Raw genomic sequence first — 20,769 nt, 5'->3', positions numbered from 1 at the left:
TAAAACAAGCAGACAGACACAGAGACATGCATTTACCTGCAGTGGGCTAATAGGAGGTGGAGGTGCTTTTCGTTTTTTGGGAGTTGTGATCCGTTCATCACTTAGCTTAGCTACTTGATCATGCTGAGGAGCCAGCAGAAGAAGAAGAGCAAAAAGGAAACAGAGAGAGAGAGAGAGGTAGGATTCAGTGCTGGTTAGTAAAAGAAGAATGAGTGAGTACTATAGTAAGACTTTACTTTGGTTTCCCAGAGCCAGCAGCTAAAAGATTTATACACAAGAATTTTGATATTGTCACATTAGAAATGTTGATGTTAATCTACTATCAATACAGTAAAGCTACACAACAGCAAGTGGCTCATTTTTAGCTCAACGTCAGCATGAATTACAAAACCCAACTTATGGCTTGTAACTGTCTTCAATGGCTGATTTGATGTTTTAAGCTTGGGCATTTGGGTTACTTTGATTGCCTGCCCCTACTTTGATGGGAAGAGAAGTATGAAAGGAATAGATCCATGTCTTACCTGTGGACTTTTAGGAGACTTTACATCTGTGAAAAGAAACAGGAAGGTCATGAAAAAAATGAAAGCTTTCCCTTTGAATCTTTTACATTTTCCTACAATGGTCAAATTTCAGTGAAAGAGAACAACTAACGTCTAAGTTAGAAAAGAAAAAAGGCACTAACTGAAGAACTCCTGCAGATGGCAGTATGGTCTCTAAATTCAAATTAAAGCAATGCATGTCTGGACCATGAGGCAACACATTTCTGTTTGTGTTTGTGTTTGCATTGATCATGCTGTCTTTTTTTGGGTTATCTTCTTTTCATGACTCTTACCTGAGACATGTTTTCTGTTTAGGGCAACAGTAAGCGCAGATTTGACCTCAGAGTTACCCGCCTGTTTGGCGTAGTGTGCGACATCGTGGCCCTGTGAATCCACAGCGGACAGATCTGCTCCTCGCTGAACCAGAACCTCAACCACAGACACAGCGTTGGACTCACAGGCAAGCATCAAGGCTGTCCTATTACACAGAAAAATATTCATGACCACCAATTTTGCATCCATCAGTCACCAAAGAACTTAAGTGTCTTAAATCAATCATCTCTGCTATTAGATGTGTGATTCATGAATTTGTTGTGTGTAGTTGTTGTGGTTGTACCTGCCACTATTGTCAGAAGTGTTGATTTCAGCACCGTAGTCCAGCAAAGTGCTGCACACATCAACGTGTTTGGCTGAAACCAGCAAAGGGGTGAGTCCGTCCTTTGGAACAAACAGAGATTAGAAAACATTAGATATGTTTGAAATCATTCTATAGAGGGACCTTAAACCAACATTACACACAGCTACATAACTTATCCCCTATGACATCAGGACATGGGCTTACACATGCAGTATTTCAAGTGTCTGTGTGGTGAGAGAAATCTCAGATCCATGTGAAAAAGGAGTGGATGTTTCCTAAATGAAATTTCCCAGCAGATAAACAGAAAAGCAAACACCGTCCATCTGTCTCCAGTGGCATAAACTTTGGGAAAATCCCCAAAATGATACATTCATAATTCTAAACGAGCAGATGCTCACCAGAATGTATTTGCCTGGGTTAGGCAACTCAGGCTGTATTTCATGTGGCGTAGCTTCCCCTATTTTTCACAAAAAGACTGACAGATCCTGACCCCAGTATGACATTTAACCTAACCTTAACTATCTATGACCTAAATCTAACAGTGACATTTGATTGGCTGAGCCCCTGCAGGGCTGTGTTCACTCTGGAAGAAGCTGTGGCCACAAAGGCTACGTCATCTTCAGCATGATGACATTAGAAATTGAAATGCATCTCATTGTGGTATCATTTTGTCTTCGACTAGGCTTTGAATGCTTTTCTCAAACACAGAACCACAGTGCATAAAACACAACTTCAACTTAATCGAACTCTATTTATGCGTTAGGTTGTGTAAAAGCATCAGTGTGTTTACAGTTAACATGAATGATAGCACAGCACAAAAACAAACCACACATTCAACATCCAAAGTGTAATAACTATAAGTAATTCAGTTTTAAATATGTGAGTAGACATTTACATAGGTTATTTATGTTGCCAAAAATTAAACAAAGTAAAACAAAATCTAGTTACCAATTAAGTGGAAGCAGAAACACTTTGTTGTTAGTGCGAATAGCAAATATACTTTAACTGTAGTTCCTGGCATTGTAGCCATACATCTGTTTTATTTGTTGGTGTTTTTGCGGTTGCTGTTGTCATTCTGTTTTCTCTCTTTCTAAAGAGACAACAAAGTCACATCAGACGGCTGTTCAACATGAGAGTGGTTCTGGGCAGTTTTTCCATGCCACTGTTATGTTGCTAAATGTTGCCAAGTGTTGTGCACATGGTGGAGTAATGTTGGCTCACCTGCTCTTTATGTCAAGAGTCTTCAGATAACATTTGTTATGAAATGAGAAAGATTGAATGATTGAAAAGATTGCCAAGCAACAGCAACGTGTGTCAGCATAACTCTGTGTTCTATAAAACAAGGCTGCTGCTTCCACACACCACAGAGAACAAAACTATGTTGTGGGTTCTGCTGAAGACTTTAACAGACCTGTTTGTGTCTGCTCTTCTCAGTCTCAGTCAGTTCCTACTGAATGTTTTTTTTCTTCTCATTGTAACGGTTGCCATGTCTGTTTCTGTGAATCTGAGAGCTCAGGTGTATTCATACTTGTTTGTCTACACGTTATTAATTTGGATCTATTTCCAAGATACCGCCATCACAACAGTTTGAAGTCTGAATACCTAATTTGGGCAACAAGGTAAAGTCTGTTCCCAGCCGAACAGTGGCAACCATCACAGTAAAGTGTGATACCTTGAGAGGTCTGTCAATCAAGGCAAACTAACACAGAGATGCACCTTTATAAAGATGAAGACACTCCTAATGTGACAATAATGATCATCCAAACACACATTAGAGTTTAAATTGGCTTTAAAACTATTACATGGTCCAAAATGGATTTAAAAAATTGAGAAGTATCTTTTGGATCCAGCATCTTTTTTTTTTTTAATGAACAACAAACAAAGCAGAGCTTCAAATGTTGAAAAGTCACAGGTCATCAATTGTGTTCTTGTTACTGTTGCACAGCAGCTAATTTGTCAACCAAACAGTGGTTACCAGACAAAATCTAATAAGAATTTCTCAAAATGTCTAAGCTGTCATCACGGCACACAACATTTTTATTCACCCCACTCAAGGTGCTATGTGTGCTAGCTTTGATTTGGAGTATATTTCTGCATATTATCAGCTTCATGCCTCAACTCCTAGGTGAAGAAAGTACCGTCATGTTTTTTTGTGTGTTTTTCTTGCGCCTTTCAAGACTCTTTGACCCACTTAAACCAAACTCATGATTGGTAAATTGTCTCAATACCGAGAGTCATATAAAGTACTTGATACAAAAAGTATTTCCAATTGAAAACATCAGGAAGCTTTTATTCTGAATAGTGCCAGTGTCTCAGAGCAGGATTTCAGTTTACATTTTACTTGATTCTTTGTCAAACACATGTGAGACCTGGCAGACGTTCTTCCGTTTCTTTCTATATCTTGCTGTGTGTTTATATAAGTCAAATATAGATCAGGAAGAGATATTTGTTACAGCCATGTAAGTATGTATTCCTGAGGCTATGCTAACAAGCTGGCATGTTTCACTCAGAAATATGTTCCAGATCTCTTTGTGGTTCTCCGTCTACATGTCTACTAACGGCTAACAGAGCTGCTCAAGTCTCTCACACACCACATTTGCAGATGATTAAGGCTGGGAAAGAAAAGTATGTTTGATGAAGTTTTCTGTTCATGTGAGCAGAAGAAAACAGCTCCAAAGAACTGTCACTACTCTACAAAAACATGGCTTCTCATCTAACATATGGAAAACTTCATTTGCACGGGTAACTCTAAATTTTGATGACGTGTTTTTGGTGACCATGCAATGTATCCCATGAATAATGTAGTTTCTTTAAAACAAAGTCAGTACATATTGTTGGAATTGATTAGGGGGATTTTTTTATGTGTTTACACCATAGAGGAAAACCTACAATGTTTCACTGGGTCTGCTCTTAGAGGAAGGGGAATTCAGAAACACTATACTTCAACACTTAACTGGTACAAAGTGGTAGCATAGAGCGTTTTAAAAGCCACAACTTACACAAGGCGCATACAAGCAATAGGCAGGGATGGATTTAAATAAGAAAGAGCACAACATTTTAACCCTAAGGCAAAAGGGATGCTGACTGTGAGTGTGTTAATCTCTAACAGAACAGCTGTTGTGTGGCAATAAAAAGGAAATACATTCGCACACATTCTCTCCATTTCTTTTCAGTCACTTGCGCTCTTCTTTATGCAAATACACCCAGAAAAGATCATGCCTTCACACCACAGTTGGATTAAAAACCACAGGCATGGAGCATCGCTGCAATGGAGACCACATGTCTGCGGCTTTAGAGCAGAGTTCCCACGGTAAACTGACCCTCTACCTAATACATTATCAGGAAGACAGACACACATACACACACGCGCGCACACACACACACACACAGTACAATATGAATCACTATCTAAAGGAGTACAAGAGAAAAGTGTTAGTTAACAAGGATCCTAAATATTGTGGATTTAAAGCAGTGAGAGTAAATTACCTTTGTTCCCATAATAAACTTAAAAACATATTAAGAATACAGGTTCAACTAAACTTTCACACAAGTTATTTGAGTGCATTTAAAAGCACCGTTAACAACACAGGGTCAAACACACAGGTAAAGTCTTAAAGGAAATCCACAACAAACAGTGATTCACCTTTCTTTAACAAATTCCTCAAATAACGGGAGGTCGATTGGAATGAGTCTGAACAGATTTCTGTGGTTTTTATTCCGATTCAAAGCCCTCTGAATATCCTGCCAAGAAAAATATGTCTCAGAGAGAAGGAGTGGGAGAAAAATGAGAAGGACTCACGGCATCTTTGAGGTTGACGGTACTTTTGAGCTCACACAGCAGCTGGACAGTCTGGATGTTCCCACTGGCAGCTGATGATAAAATAAAATTAAATATCTGTCAGAATATTAAAAAGTGCATGCAGTAGTGTAGTCCGTTTGGTCTAGGATAAAGTTCTGCAAGATAATAAAAATATTTACTTTCAAGAAATAATTCTGAGCATTTGTTTTTATTTAACAATTATTTTTATTCATATTTCATTTTTTCATTGTTTTCTGTATTTTTATTCATTTTTGATTGAAAATAATTATTTCAACACCATTTGATTACCTAAGTATCCAGGTCATCTTAAAGCAGCAGAAACTAAAAAGAAGCTCAAATAAGAACTGTACAATTCAGTGTGAGTGGAAGTCAATGTAAACACGTTTTATTTTAGTAATAGTGGCTTTGTTATGAAAAAAGAACTAAAGATGAAGTCTGTGAGAATTTTTCCAACACCTGAGTGTTATGAGAATCTTTCAAGGAACCAAAACGGTCTGAAATAATGTTTAACCACTTCATTCCAAATATGGAATATGAATAGAAGAGCTTAAACGTAATCTCACAAGATAGTTTCCCACGTTCTAGTCTGAGCTCACTAATCTTCACTAAAATCACTCAGGTTTAATTGAGGACACTGAGACACTTACCAGCATGATGCAGAGCAGTCTTCCCCGAGCCGTCTATAGCATCAACAGGACTTTTACTCTGAAGGGGAAGTAGAGGCGTATTAGATATGCAAATCAATTTCACACATGCTTTATAAATGAAACGTTTGTTTGGTCAAAAATACTCTTACAATTATTTGGCTCCCTTTGTTATTTACTTCATTGTTAAAAAATGGGATATACAACATGCACTACAGCCTTCAAGGCACATTTAAGATCAAATAGAATGCAAAATACACTTTACCACATTTAACAGTGATAAATGTCCCTAGTCTGTCTACAAGCCCCCCAATTAAGATTAAAGCCCATCCTCTCCATCTCTTGCCTGCTCCAGTTTTCAGAAAATGTGTGCTCAAGCAGGCCGTTCTGAGATTTTCCCTTTGTGACATCACAAAGGGAAGTTACCCCTCCCCCAGATTGGTAACACTCCCACAGCTAGGTTTTTGTTCTTCCCTCTGAGTCCGCTTTCTGGCCTTAAACAATCGGGCATGGTGCAAGAAAACCCGAGCCACCCAAGCCCTTCCAGAGGTGCGTGGTCGAACACAGCTCATTTGCATACAGGATCAGAGTGGATGTTTACAGGAGCTCTGAGACTTATTTAAACTTGTTGAAAAGGAGGAAAAAATATGTGACCTTTAGAGTGCCAAGTCTACTAATTATTCGTTTCACCGTATTTTACCTAAATATTTTGCAAGATCTGTTCAATAACCTTAAAAAATCTACATTTCTGTTGTTACAGCAGCTCGTTCATCAGGTATCAGCAATGATGTTAGTATTTTCTAAAATCAGTAGCAAAGTAATAGCATGTTACAGACTACAAACTGTGGTTATTTTTGCCAATTTTATGTCTAAGAACAGCACATTAGTTTGTCAGAAAAATATCAAACAAAGCAGTTTGTCTTGTCAAGAGTAAAAGGGTTGTTTCAAGCTGTTAAATTTAGCTGTTTGGACCTTTGGTAGGCTTGCATGGATGTATGACCCGGCAGGTGTGTGTTTGTTTAGATGCTGCAGACTGTCATGGGACAGTAAGGTCAGCAGACCCGAGCAGGAAGAAGCTCGTGAAAGTGTTTGTGTGTGTGTGTCTTCCTGCTGATCTGCACTAACGTACACACACACTCAGCAGACTGAAGAAATGAGGCAGAACACAGAAGACATCTAAATAGAAAATGGGACCGATCAGAGAGCGAGTTTCATTCTGTTCTTGCTTTCACACATTCCTTTTTTGCTACATCAGCTAATGTGTCCAATAAGAAGGCTTGCTTGGAGACTAGACGCTCTGCCATTAAAACATTCTGACGTCAATATTTCCTACACCTTTTATTGTACAAAATATCTTGAATACATTTAGCTTGATCCCAAATACTGTCCGGCACTGATAGTAAATCACTGTGAAGACTTCTGGTCATGCATTAATACAACATAGCAGCTTTAGAGATAACAATAATTTTCAATTTGATACCTACTGAAGGCTTCCCTCTCCACCTTACCTGAATGATCTTTTTGCAGCACTCAATGTGATTGTTCTTTGCAGCCAGGTGTAACGGATTCAAACCTGAACATGAAACAACAAAGGTTACAGCTTAACATTTTATAGCACCACAGAAATTTGGTGACAAATTGAATAAGATTTAAAAGAAAAATAATTAAGAGGGATTATCTAAGAGTGTGTATGAAAAATACTAATTATACAATGAGTTTAGTTTTCTGTTAATTTAAACATCAAATGTTATCAGACCTTTATGATCCAAACCTAATGACAATTACCCCAAAAAAACTTGTATAATATCTTTCTATTTGCAATATATACTGGGAAAAAAGTATCAAAATTAAACACCTGATTGACTGCCTTATATTCTAACCTCTGTATATGTACATACCTGCAGCATCAGTGATTGACAGGTCAGCTCCATGAGCCAAGATGACAGACAGGCAGTCTGTCAGACCGCGAGCAGCTGCTACATGAAGACTGCACACAAATTCAAAAACAAAAATAATTAGAAACTGAATAAACACAACTTATACAAAGCATCTGTGGTGAAACTACGGTGGCCGTGAATTAATTCACAAATTCACTGGCATCCCTTGTGGGAAGAAAAATCAAGATTTAACCGATCAGTTGAAGGATACCTTTACTAAAATACAACTTCAACAGCAAGTTAAAATGAAATCTGCAGACTAACTCCAAAACTAGCGCAACGAACAGCAAAAGAGAGGAGGGAGCTGGACTTTTAAATATGGAAAACTAAACTGCCACAGAAGTTTAGCACGGCTAACTAGCCACTCCTTCCAGTCAATAACCATCTTATTTCACTACCTTGAACGACAGAAGAATATTGCTCTTCAAATAGGGTGGGTGATATACACACCCCCTTCTCTCTCTGCGGCTTAACTGTTGACTAAACTGTTCATTAGGCTGTTTGCACATTTTGATGTGGTTATATCGTTTAATTTGTGTTACCTGTCTGGATTTACTCAAGTGTGTTCATCAGTTTACTGAAAAACTTATTTTTTTGCTGATGTTGGCAGAAATGAACAACCATGGACAGCACAAGTAGGAGGTCACCATTACCTGGATAACATTCAGGTGATGTTACCTTATTAGATGACGTTGTTTATAGCCTCTGCAGTTGTGGGAGGTCACTAGGTTGTCAGTTTTAAGGTCATGTTGTAAAATAGATATTCTGCCTGGTGTTATGTGTGGAAACTATTTGTGCATGTTGAGCGCTTACAGCAGGGTTTGTGTGTTTGAGAGAGGAAGAGAGTGTCAGTGTCAGAAGTGTTATCTGAAGTTCTGCATCCGTCTGATATAACTGTGTAAAACAGGAGCTATGATAGCACATCTGGTTATGTTACATTTCCTTCTACAGCAGTGACATACTCTTTTCGTGAATCACCCCAAAAAATGCATGTAGATTAAAGATGTTGTCTCAACTCAACCTCTCACCTTGGCTTCCTCAAAAATGTCCCCCATGTCAAACCACAGCTCTTAGGGTCTGAATGACTTTTTGAACATCTGAACATTTTGGGAAATATTGAGCTTCATGCATCAGCACAAATAATCCAGCTTAACCAAATATACCCACCAAAAGCTGTTATTAAAAGCTGATCTTGATTTTTTTATATTTCTGGCAACTACAACAAGGAATTTCTGCTCCTGGCTTAGAAATAGCATAGCACATAACTCCCTGTAAAACCACAACATGTAGTTTTTACACCTAACTTGTCTGTTTGTGCATATGTGTGCAGCATGCAGGGAATCAATACGACCCCTTTCCACCTCAGCGAGCAGAGAGAAAAAAACACTACACATGCCAGGCCTTCCTCTGGTGTGTGCGTAGGATACACACTCACACACCCTTACACACAACTATGCCCACATGCCTTTCAATCAAGTTTTATCACCATAGGGATACTGTAGACTCCTCCTTTGTGCATTCTGAAAAGATCGGAGGTTTGAGATCTAGAATCACATTCACATTCATGTGATTTTAAAAGCCTGTGAGTAAACGTCTGCATGCATGCGTCTGTTCCAGTCACACACACACACACACACACACACACACACACAGAAGAGGTCAAGGATTTGAACTAGCAAGGGAACAAAAAGCCAGTGTGTTTGTTTCGGCATGTGCGAATCTGCACAGTCGTTTCTCCCTACATTTTTGTTCCTGTGTTTTGATGTTCCTAGCGCTGCGTGAGCTGCTTAGCACATTGAGGTCAGCGGGTGTTGTGTTACAGAAAAAGAAAGAGGTCAAATATTAACACTGAGTCTCTGTGTTATCAACAATGAAACGGTGAGGCGGTGAGCTGCACTGCCTCTGCAGAAATTAACTGGCTCTCGAAGCACTGAATGCTAGGTGGGCTGTGTGAATGGTAGAAAATGTCAACCTTTTAGGAACCAATAAAAACAGCAGTATTTTTAGATCAGCCATTCATTTTTAACATTGTGCTGTGGAGCGTGACAGGCGTTTCATAAGCTCAAGACTTGAGAAGTTAAGAAGAAATTGCTGTAAAAATGTTAGCCTTTGACTGAAAGGGAACACAAAAACATCAAGACCAGATTTTTTTTTAACTGAAATTCTAACTCTTTCTTTTAATACTTTTTAACAAAGCTTTGTTGTTAACACACTGTGAAAGTGTAATCTAAGTCAATAGACCATATAAAGCTCCATCTGTATTTACAAGTACTGTCAATTGATTAAAAAATGTAGCATAATTAATCACAGTGCGGTGAGGAGACGGACGATTCATAAGTGGCTCGGTAAGATGAGCACAGGTATTCTTTTCTCTGCTGAGTCTGCCTCACGGTTTGTTATCATCATCTCATGTTTTTAAAGGATAATAAAGGGGAGTGACACTCAATGTGTTGACATGTCAGCATAGACAGCCCTAGTATTTACTTAACACTTCTAAACAGAAAGCAAACTGTATATTAGCACATTTTATTCTACTCTGGTTTTTATTTTGCAGTCATGTCAGTGTATTCAATCTGAATCCAAATGTCTTGGCTGCTTCCCCATGTCATACAGTTCACATCATACAGAAGCCACAGGAGACTTTTGTCTCTGTCTCTGCCAATTAATTATTCTGCTTGAGTAGAATTTGCAGTAGGCATGCTGTGCTATGGATTTACTTTGCTGCTCTCAAAAGGTAATTGGCTCCTTTGGGGATCATGAACTGATAATAGAGAGAGATACATTAATACAGTATATTAAGCATAATAAAGTCAACACTTCGTACCTAAGCTGTTTTTTTCTGAACTATTTGGTATATTATTGGTAATTAACTTACGCTGATTTTCCATCGCTGTCTAGTTTTACAGCGCTGGCACCTTTCTTGGCAAGAAGTGACGCCACCTTCTCCACATCGCCATGCTCCACCGCAGCAAGCAGGCGCTCATCGTTTTTGTTCCACTCGTTGGCCTGTAAGATGAAGACAGAAAATAAATTAGGTCGAGAAAAAGTGAAGGAGATAGGGTTAGGAAAACAAAACGATATGAAGAGTAATCAGTAGTAAATGTGAAAGCAGAATTTGGACAACAACATGATCTAAATCATATCTTTTATATATATTTATTTTGTTATCTTTGTGACATATGTATAGAAAAGTATATGACATCAACCATTAAGCCTATCTCTTACAGTAAAATACATTTCTTACAATGACTTGCATCATTAGACATTGACAGATAAGACAATAAAACTGTAAGCCAGCCAAAGTGGCCGAGATGCCCTTAATGTGAGTAATGTTTCTCAAGGGGAGAGAATGTTTTTCTTTCTCTGCTACAGCCCACATGAAATATTTCTATCTGTATGTGGGAACACAGACACACACACACACACACCAAATGGCCCCACATTTGTATCAGTGACAGGCTATTCACATAAAGAAGTCTGCAACTGGAAAGCTTCAAGCATGATCTCACAGAGAGTCTGCTACACTGTAGTCTGATGGCACAAAATACAAGTCCACCACAGGTTGTTCACCTCTGGCCAAAAACAAATCATCAATAACAATATAAAAAGACGATGGAATCACATGCTTTAATAAAACAAATTAAGGAATAAAAAGTAGGAAAGGAGGAGTCTGTCCATGAACAAACAGTTTTGAGATTGAGACAGTTGCAGAACTGAAACCATGCACCCCAAACATATCACCAGTGGAAGCCTTCCCAGCAGTTACCTGTTCATACTCAAAGAGCTGGGATGGTATTAGATTTGACCTGATAGCCTACTGACCTTCATGTGATACTGAGTGAACTCTTTGACTCCAGAAATACATGTGGAGGTAAACTCTACCCTATTTTAAGACAGCAATAAGTCAACATAGTGATACATGGCAAACATCCACATGCTATCAAGGCAATATATTTTGCACAGCTGGTGGAAAATGCAGGGCTATAAAAATCTTTCTGTCACTGGAACCACTTGGATGACCGCTGAGCACTGCAGCTTAAAAGACACAAAGTCATTAACGTGGAGCCGTGGGGAAATCAAAAATATGGTACTATATTTATGGTCTTTTATAAACTAAAAATTAAATCTAAAATCATTGAGAAACTTTTTTTTTTTTCCTGGCAGAAAGTTCTTGAGAAGAGTTGTAAAGGAAACAACCCACACAACTCCTTGTAATCCAGGCTTCAAAGCACTGAGGAGTGAAGATGCTATTTGTGAAGAGTTGTAAGACGAGAAAGTTCTCTGACAGACTGGAAATAACAGACTGGGTTTAAAAACACTCAGCCAAGCATGACACATACATGTGAAGGAGATATGAATCCACCCTTTTATTCCGCTGATTGACATCTGGAGTAAGTTATGTGAAACTATCAAACAATCTTTATTTGTATAGCCCCAATTCATAACAAATGTTATCACAAGACAGTTTACAAAAGAGAGGTCTAGACCGTAGACTTTGTTATATTATTTACAAAAGACTCAACATCAATCCATCATGAGCACTAAGAAATGTTTAGCAAAGTTACAGTGGCAAGGAAACACAGCCCTTCTACAGACAGAAACCTTGAGTAGAACCAGACTAATGTTGAACAGCAAGCTGCAGAAACTGTGTTAAGCTTGGTGAGTGAGATAGAGGGAGATGCAGAAAGAAAGAGGGATAAAGAGAAACAGAGCAAATACAACAACGACATTGAGTTAGATAGATTCATAGCTAGAATGTCAGTAAAAGCATGTGTAACTATAAGGGACAACATGAGACAAGTTGAAGATGTATATACATTTGGCTTTGCTAATGTTCCATGTGAAAGCATAAGTATAACTGATTCATGCACATTATAGGCCTCAATGATGTAGTTTGTGTTTGGAAGGAAACGCTGAATCTTCTTTACGAGACAATACTTCATCTTAAAGTTGTAGGGCTCACTCATTCCTTCTGTACCTTCATACCAGTTCTGCTAAACAGTTTCTGTGGAAAAATCTTTTGATGTGGAGCAAAACATCAACAATGGTAGAGTAAGGTGCTATGGAGGTGAAAGTGGAACATTTAAGACAAGAGAATGTGCATCTGTTCGTCTCTATGATCGGTGTGCAGTGAAACATGAAACATCAGGAGAGAGCTGAAGCTATTAATGACACAGCATATGGTGTTGAGGATAGTTTGGCTTGTTTTTACAGAGTTGGCTGGATTTGCCTCCCAGTGTGCTGGAATGAAAAGTCTCATGGTTTTATACAGGCAGTCATGTGTTCAGCCAGCGTCCAGTGTGCTGAGGCAGTCAAACACTAAAAATAGTCTCACTTAAGAGATGGAGGGGGAACTGAAAAGAAAACGCTGGATATAGACAAATAAGGCATGACTGAGTGTAATGGAATATTTTTTTAAATGAATGAATTCTGTTGCATGAGTTTACTATATTCTTGAAAGAGAATGGAGAGTTGTTTGTTTACATGATTACATGGTACCCAGTAATCCTCTTATCATGTTTTATGGACATCAGGAAGGGTGGACCTCTTAGAGGCTATAATTGAGTGCCTTTGTGATCCGGAAACAACAGTCAAACAAAGCCACTCCTGTAGGCTACATGTCGCATTCAATAAAGGAAGTCACATCATGCAGAAGGTGAGGGGTACTTTAAATTGACTTTACTCAAGCTACAACATTTTAAATGAAGTCAAACTTTTATAGTCAGCACTGGACCGTCTCGGTTGCTTATTTTCATAAAAGCTCTGCCGAATGAGCTGATTCAAATCAATGTATCTAACTCTTTATTTTCTAGAGACACCTAAAACTAAACCATAGTTAAACCAAACGCTGTACGCATTATTAATCCTTGCCTATTTCAGGCTGAAAGAATGTTATACATGTATAACTACATACATTATGTTCAAGTAACTAAATATACTTTTGTCACACAATGTAGTATTCAGTAGGAAAAACATTTACTTATCATATTAGTTTTTTACTCAATCAGTAAATATTTATGCTCATGTATTGAAAAGATTTCCAGAGTTGCTCCCAGAGTGATATTATGAAGAGAAAATGCAGGTGCAATGTCGAAATGGAAACTGTATTAATGTATCTGCACATTGCAAATGTGTGCTCTGAAAATGTTTCACAGAGAAGTAGGATTTAACAGCAGAGTTACCCCGAAGGATTGTTAACCACATGAACAAACCACACTATCCAACTCAAGAGGGCACTGAGAGGAGAAACCTGGCAATTAGAAAGCAAGAGTGCACTTCTTGAGACAAAGAACTGAAAGTTTGAGCTCGTGCAGTATTTTAAAGTAAAGGGATCTTAGTGCTGGAGCTTTGAACTATGATTCAAACTCTTCCAGCCAAACGAGACAAACCGTTGTCCCAGTTCTCTGTAAACTTGCTCCAGCAGTCATGCTGTGTTGGTTGTCAGTTGTGTTTAAACATGAAACTGCAAAGCATTTATGGAACATGAATGGGTAGCAATGCCCACCACTGTGTCGTCTATCTACTGCTGTGTACACACAAGTTTCCCTCTAAAACTCTGAAGCTCTTTTAAAGATTTACCCAAGCTTTTACCTAACCTGAACCTCTATGTGTGCAGAGTAGAGACAACTCTCCCTTTCTCGACCAAACAAAAGTATGCTCTGATATGGTTTATTACAAAGATATTCATGATCTCCAAAAAAGGGCTAATATGACAAACACAGTCTGTAAGAAGTGCATCATCTTAGTATTCATGATTTATTCATTTTATATTGAGTACGACTTCGATATTTTTTGACAGCAAGGATCAAAAGCACGTAGAAAAGGGATAGCTAGTGCTGCAGTTCATCAATTACTTCAAGAAGAATGCATTCAAGAATTAAAATCACTGTTTGGTTCAAGATGATAATTTGGTCTTTTATTCTCTCTGTAACACTATATGACAGACTGAGAGGCATCTCCATCCAGAAACTGACCAGTCTACAGGTAAATATTTTCAGTTAGGGCTGTTGAATCATTAATAAGAACTGCATGTGGGAGAAAACTGAAATGGACTAATAGAAGAGGGGAAACACGGATGTAGTGTTGCGCATGATCGTGCCTAAATGCCTCTGTGATTTCAATAGGCTCAACAAAAAGTGAAGGGCTGTCACGATCGAGCAGCATGTCACCGATAGCATTAGACTACATTGTAATGGACAGGTTTAAGTGGAGCGGAATGCTCTGCTCTAGTTTCTGCCGCACACACAAATATTGTCAACGCAGGGAGGCTGATGAAATAATCATGTGCTGGAAGAGACTGCAAATCAGCACAGGCACTGACTCCAGCAGAAAGTTTTCTAAACCTAAAAGAGGAACGATGCAGGAGAAGCTTTGCCTGTTCAGAGAGACAGTAAACAGTGCTGTTTGGGCACTTTATATATGGTTTCAACAGGATAGGATTTTTTATGTGAATATGTAAAAGAAGGCAAGTAACAAATAGACTAAACTGAGGAAACCTTGATTTCTTTTTAATGTCGTTATATGCTGAAACAATTTATCAACATGAAATTACAACATCTCATTATTGTCTTGTCTATTGCTTAGTTGTAGGCAACTTTTTGCTCTGACTGTAAATTGCTGTCCTGCTCCTTATCCTAAGAGCTAGTCAAAAAAAATGTGCAAACACTGCACATTCAAAATAAAGCTTAACCTGATCTCCACATGTGAACTCTGACTCCAGACAATATCTGCTTGCATTACAATTCTGAGGGCTTAGCCTACATTGGCTTACACTGGACTGCATGGGTTTAGCCCACATTAGGTGGACCAGCAATAAGTCACAGGTCACTAAATCCTGAGATACGAAACCAGTAAAACCACAGTAGGGGCCATTCTCAAACTAAACCCATAGCCACTCAATGAGAGAACTCAGTTTTCACTCACACTTACAGCTAATTGAATCCCGCTACATTAAGGTATAGAGTAGAAAATACAGCAGCAACACAAAGACATCACACAGGTCAGTAAGTTGTTATCAGTGCTATTGGAGGTAGGCTTGCATGGTGTGACAAAAAATGATTTGTGCAATTGTACACAAGTGTGATAAAATATTAGAGAGTGCACATTAGCTTTAACTCACAGTTTCTCTGTCTATCTGCTGTCCATCATGTGTTACACAACATGCGTTTGCAACATGTCCCTCCTACATCCTAAATAAATCCTAAAAGCTTTTTCCCACCACTATATCAGCAAATAATCTGGAGGTAGCTTTACACAATTCATCTGAGTGAGAAAGCATTATTTGTGTGCATCATTTTTTTCACATCTATTGCTATAAATTCAGACTTTTGCTATGTCTTCTTTGTGAATGCTCATATAGAAATAACAATACAACTAATGTGTAAGACACTCCCACTCCCCACAAAGTGGTTTTGGATGACCCTCGGTGTGTAATACCATAAATGTGAGTACACAAAAGAGGCAAAAATGTGTGAGAAGAAAGTTAGGGGTTGATTTGAGAAAGTCCCTTGTTATGTGTTTGCCATCAAGAAGTTAACAGGATCCCACCTCCTATTTTACTTTCAGTTGTAATTCCCTGACTGCATCATAATCTCAGGCTCTGTCTGCCTGTGTGTCTGTCTCTCAGGGATTCCCTCTCTTTCTGATTCTTGTGCTTCAAGTGTGTTTACTGTGGGATCAGGGTGGGGACGGAGGTATTTGTTCCCTCTCCGATTTAGCCCGACACTCATTAAGACACACAAAGAGGTGGCTGATAACACTAAGTGTTTCCTGTTTGTCCAGGCCGGTGGACAAGGACGACAAGGAGAAGGAGAGGTAAAGAGGCAGGGGAAGTAGAGAAGGGAATAAATCTGTTGGTAAAAGCACACTGGAGAGAAAACCTATCTGACCTGAATAATCTGTATGTATTTCTGTTTAGTGGGCTGCTTCACATGTATTCTTTTTTATCCTCATTCATCTCACAGGTGCTAGTTTACTTTATTTTTTTAGTGTTCAAAAGATCATAAAATCCAGCCAGTATTACAGTTTGTGAATAAAATGCAAAGTCAACAACTGCTCATTAAGTGTGACTGACTGCTTGTTGGCCTAATGGTTTCTGCATTAACATGCCTGGCCGGACTGTTTTTTCTGCTACTCTGAACTTCCTCAGTTCTACAAAGGAAAAATAAACTCACGGGAAACAGTAATTCTTGCATCACACTCGGTGTGTTTGGAGAGTTTATCTAGTAAGAGTGTGTGGAGTTTCAATGGAAAACATTTACTTTAGAAAACCTTTTATATCTCGGTCCAAAATAGACAAAACAACAATTTTGTTTAATTTTAAAAAAGCTGTTTGCTTTGGTTTCAGGGCAGTCCAGTTTGCTTTTCCTACATACAAAGCAACTCAAATAAATGGGGGACACTGTAAAATATAAAGTTGTTAGAGCCTACATAAAAGTAATGTTAAACTGATGAGCAAAGAGTACATGAGGCCTTTTTGCTAATTTCTGTGTTACATGAGCATCTGTGCAATGACACTATGTAATCTCAGGTATTGTTAAAAAGGAAGCATGTTAAGAAAGTCTTTTAACAGGATATATCAAGATTAGAATAAATTGTGAATGTTAACATCAGGGCTGTTAAAATTCAAAGAATTGATTTTCCGCATACCTTGTGATGGATTCAAGTGTTGTTTAAGGAAAATTTGACCTGCCAGTGGCTTCATATTCACTGTGCAGCTCAGTGCAGTTATGGTCAAGAAATCTTGTGCCTGATTGAAGGGTTGTACGGAGACCTAATAGCTACGCTCTGCTAAAACTAAAATCTTTTAAATGTTTATTGAACAAAAAGGGGGGTGGGGGTGAAATGAGAGATGGAGTTAATGCAGGGGAAGGTTAGGTCAAATTAAGTACAGGAGGAAAAATCAAATCAGCAAAATTATTAGGATGAAAATGTTGAAAAAATTGTTCATCCTCTAGTAAAGTTGAGCATAACATGAACACACATCATCCACCTTGTACCAATTCACACTCTCACACTGTGTGTAAATGAGAATAGAATGTTTCCAGGGGTTACAGACAGAGATAAAAGATAACGATAAATTTATGCACAAAGAAAAGTAGGTTAGTTGGGTGGTAAGACACACAAGCAACATAGAGTGAACTCCAGAGGGGAATAACCTCATTACAGGTTATATTTTTCTTTGTGTGAGACACAGAGAGAGAACACTACAGGCGGGAAGTGAAGGAGAGGTTGGAAAAGGGTAACAATGAATAGAACAAAAGGAAAAGAAACAGTGAAGGACAGAGATTGGCACTTCTACAATATCTCTGCCCTTTGATCAGCAGTGGCCGTTAACTTCAAACTTCTTATCTGCAACAAAGCAGATGCTCAAATGTCCTCAAACAATACTTCCTTTCTCCTGGGCCACAGCTGAAACCGCTTACTGCCCGCTATAGCACAACAACACAGGCACACACACAGGCACACACACGCACACACACACACACACACACACACACACACACACACAGCACAATAGTTTACTAGACTCTGAAACTCAAACCCAGAATAAGAGAGTTAGTAGACAGAACTGTTAAACACAGACCAGATGGTTACTCTCATTATGAGAGATGCTGCCATGTGTTTTAACATAATGCACGACCTGGAGCACACAAGGACTCTCAATGAGTCGATGTAGGGATGCACTCCTATAACGTTAGTGTAAGAAAGTATTTTTCCATTTAATAACTTTCTTAACTTTCTTAACAACTCTAGAGACATCACTTGCAGGCAGCAATTTCTAAGAATTCCTGCAGCTCTGGAGCCACAAAGGCTTTACTGTAAACAACGAGGTCACATATGCAGCAGTACTCTTTAGGACATGTAAACAGACTTTAAAGTGTAAAATTAATGGAGATCCTCTTTAAAAACACAAAAGACAGCCAAGCTGACACCCGTAATAATACCAAATTTCTGCCAAGGCACTTATTTCCAATGAATTTGCCAGAGTAGATGACCGTGAAAGAGAATATGTATCAAAGGAATCACAAAGCTGTTATCATGTTTATTTATCTAACGTTAGCTATTGTGAGACTGGTTATATTTATTTTAGAGAAGAATATGTTTTTGCAAATGACGAGCAAAAAAGGATTTTCTTCTTAAATGTACATTTTTAATGAGAGGTAAAGCAGTGCTTTGCATTTAGCAAATAGGCCCTTGTCACAGATATCGTTAGCTTTCCTTCTTTTGTCCTTTTTAGCACAGACAGGACAACTTTGCTAGTGTTAGTGCACCCTAAGTCCACTTATCCCTTTGACCTTTCTAATTACCTCTTAGTTTACTTCTTTTCTAGTGCTCCTCTTATAAACAACTCAGGTAGTGTAAGGAAAACTATGAGACCACCATGACTTTAAGAGCCATTGTATCCATGTGCTCATTCACAGATGCTGTGACATATCACTTAAACCTTAAAATGTGATTCAAGGCAGTGTTACACTGTGCAGTATGCATGCTTTTTTCTTGGTCATTAGGCTGTAGCCTTACTATAAGAGGAACAACCTTCGCTCCCTCTTTAAACAGAGCCTTTTTTATTGAATGTACAGATTTTTAGGCAGAAGGATTGATGCAGAATTCCAGCATTGGACATTTATAGATGAAAATGGACCTCCAGTAAAAAAAATTGCCTGCATGCAACATTTCCTCCTGACACAAATAGCCTTTCCTGCACTATAAATAACCACTGCTGGACTTGGAAAGCAACCAGGCTCATAACCCAGAGAACTGCTCATAAAGGCACTGGAGTAGGGCATAACATATTCTGTATTCCCTCTATTTAGCAATGATACAGTAGGTATACACACATACAAATAGATCAAAGAAACAATAAAAAATATGATACAGTCTCAATTATTATTTTGATAAAATCTCTGAAAGAAGAAGTGTTCTACTTTAAAGTTTTCTCCATGAAATTGTCTGTCATCGTATCTCTTTTATCATTGGACAGAAGCACACTGAAAGTAAAAAATGGCAGAGCCAAAAGTGTCTCATGAAGTTCAGTTCTCATAGTTTCTTAGGGTGAGCTGTTTCTCACCCTCCCTCCATCCATCTTCTAACATGAATATTGTTCCAGTTGATCAGAGCAGGCCAAGCTAAACAACCCGTCTATATCAAACTGGAGGCAGGAAGCCTAGCTGGACAAAGAGGGAGTCTCTCCCCTCACCCCCAGTCTCTCCTCCTTTATCCTGTTTTACTCCTGATTATTCCTTTATCTTTGTCTCTGTTTCTTTGTCATTTGTCAGACTCCTAACAGCTCCTGCCTATCTTCCACAAGATTTTAACTGAACTCCACTCATTAAACTTGTCTGTCTATCTCTCTAGTGCCTCCATCTTTATCAGTAAGAAGTTGTGTCTCACACCATTACTTGATCTGAATGAATTTCTGAATGACATCATCAGACATGTAGCCTTGAGAGTCATACTTCACTGGATCCACAGCCACAGTTTTCTAAAGAACTTAAATGGAAATATACTTTCACTTAAAGACTTTCTTAGACATAAATACATAAACATACAAATACAGCAGCAAACAAGCACCTTGCATCATTATCACCGATTTCCTCGCACTCACACCAGACAAGAAACAAGCCCAAAAGCAAACACACACCCACACATAAATGAGCATGCAAACACATGCACAGACACAAGGTCACACCCACCTGCTTGCACCATCCACAGTGCCTCATCTGTATCTGCTGACAAGCACATTTCCTGGCTGAATTTCTGTAGTTTATATACACAGACGATAAGAAATAAAGAGTTCCCACAGGCACTTCCTGCATTAATTGGACCCCTGTTTGAACAGGCTTTAAGCCATTTTCCTCAGGCTTTTCTTGGATTCATTTAAACAAGTTCAAGTCAGGATTTTTTCAAGTTTTGAAACCATTCTTTCAGAAGTGCTTGTTCATAAAATCAGGTTGGAACTTAAGGATAAAGGGCAAAATTCCTTGTGCAATCAACAGCTAACTCTCTGTGCTAAAGTAGAAGCATATTGGACTAGCCTTCTGCACACTGCATAAGCAAGAGTAGAACAAACACACAGAGAAGACTCTTCATCATGAGACTATCACACCAGCTCCATGAAAGAGACAAAAACAACATTTGACTAGATGATATTTACTTTCTGCTCACACCTTCTGTCAAGATTGACTTATTG

At 38.6% G+C, this 20,769-nt stretch overlaps 1 protein-coding gene across 2 annotated transcripts in view; it reads right to left on the bottom strand.

The window, feature by feature from the left end:
- Positions 1–20,769, bottom strand: part of rai14 (retinoic acid induced 14) — a 39,738-nt gene that overhangs the window by 8,495 nt on the left and 10,474 nt on the right. The window contains exons 3-11 of one of the 2 annotated variants that reach the window (XM_061061009.1): positions 10,453–10,583; positions 7,539–7,627; positions 7,149–7,213; positions 5,644–5,701; positions 4,976–5,046; positions 1,156–1,256; positions 833–1,017; positions 522–547; positions 37–123 (exon numbers count right to left, since the gene is read on the bottom strand). In XM_061061009.1, coding sequence (XP_060916992.1) covers positions 37–123; positions 522–547; positions 833–1,017; positions 1,156–1,256; positions 4,976–5,046; positions 5,644–5,701; positions 7,149–7,213; positions 7,539–7,627; positions 10,453–10,583 — 813 coding nt within the window. The remainder of the gene's footprint in view (positions 1–36; positions 124–521; positions 548–832; positions 1,018–1,155; positions 1,257–4,975; positions 5,047–5,643; positions 5,702–7,148; positions 7,214–7,538; positions 7,628–10,452; positions 10,584–20,769) is intronic. The other variant, XM_061061010.1, reaches the window with a different exon arrangement.

Source organism: Labrus mixtus, chromosome 17, assembly GCF_963584025.1.
Source record: "Labrus mixtus chromosome 17, fLabMix1.1, whole genome shotgun sequence".
Classification (NCBI taxonomy): domain Eukaryota; kingdom Metazoa; phylum Chordata; class Actinopteri; order Labriformes; family Labridae; genus Labrus; species Labrus mixtus.
The sequence above is the reverse complement of the archived record's forward strand: the minus strand, read 5'-3'. Positions and strand labels throughout refer to the sequence as shown.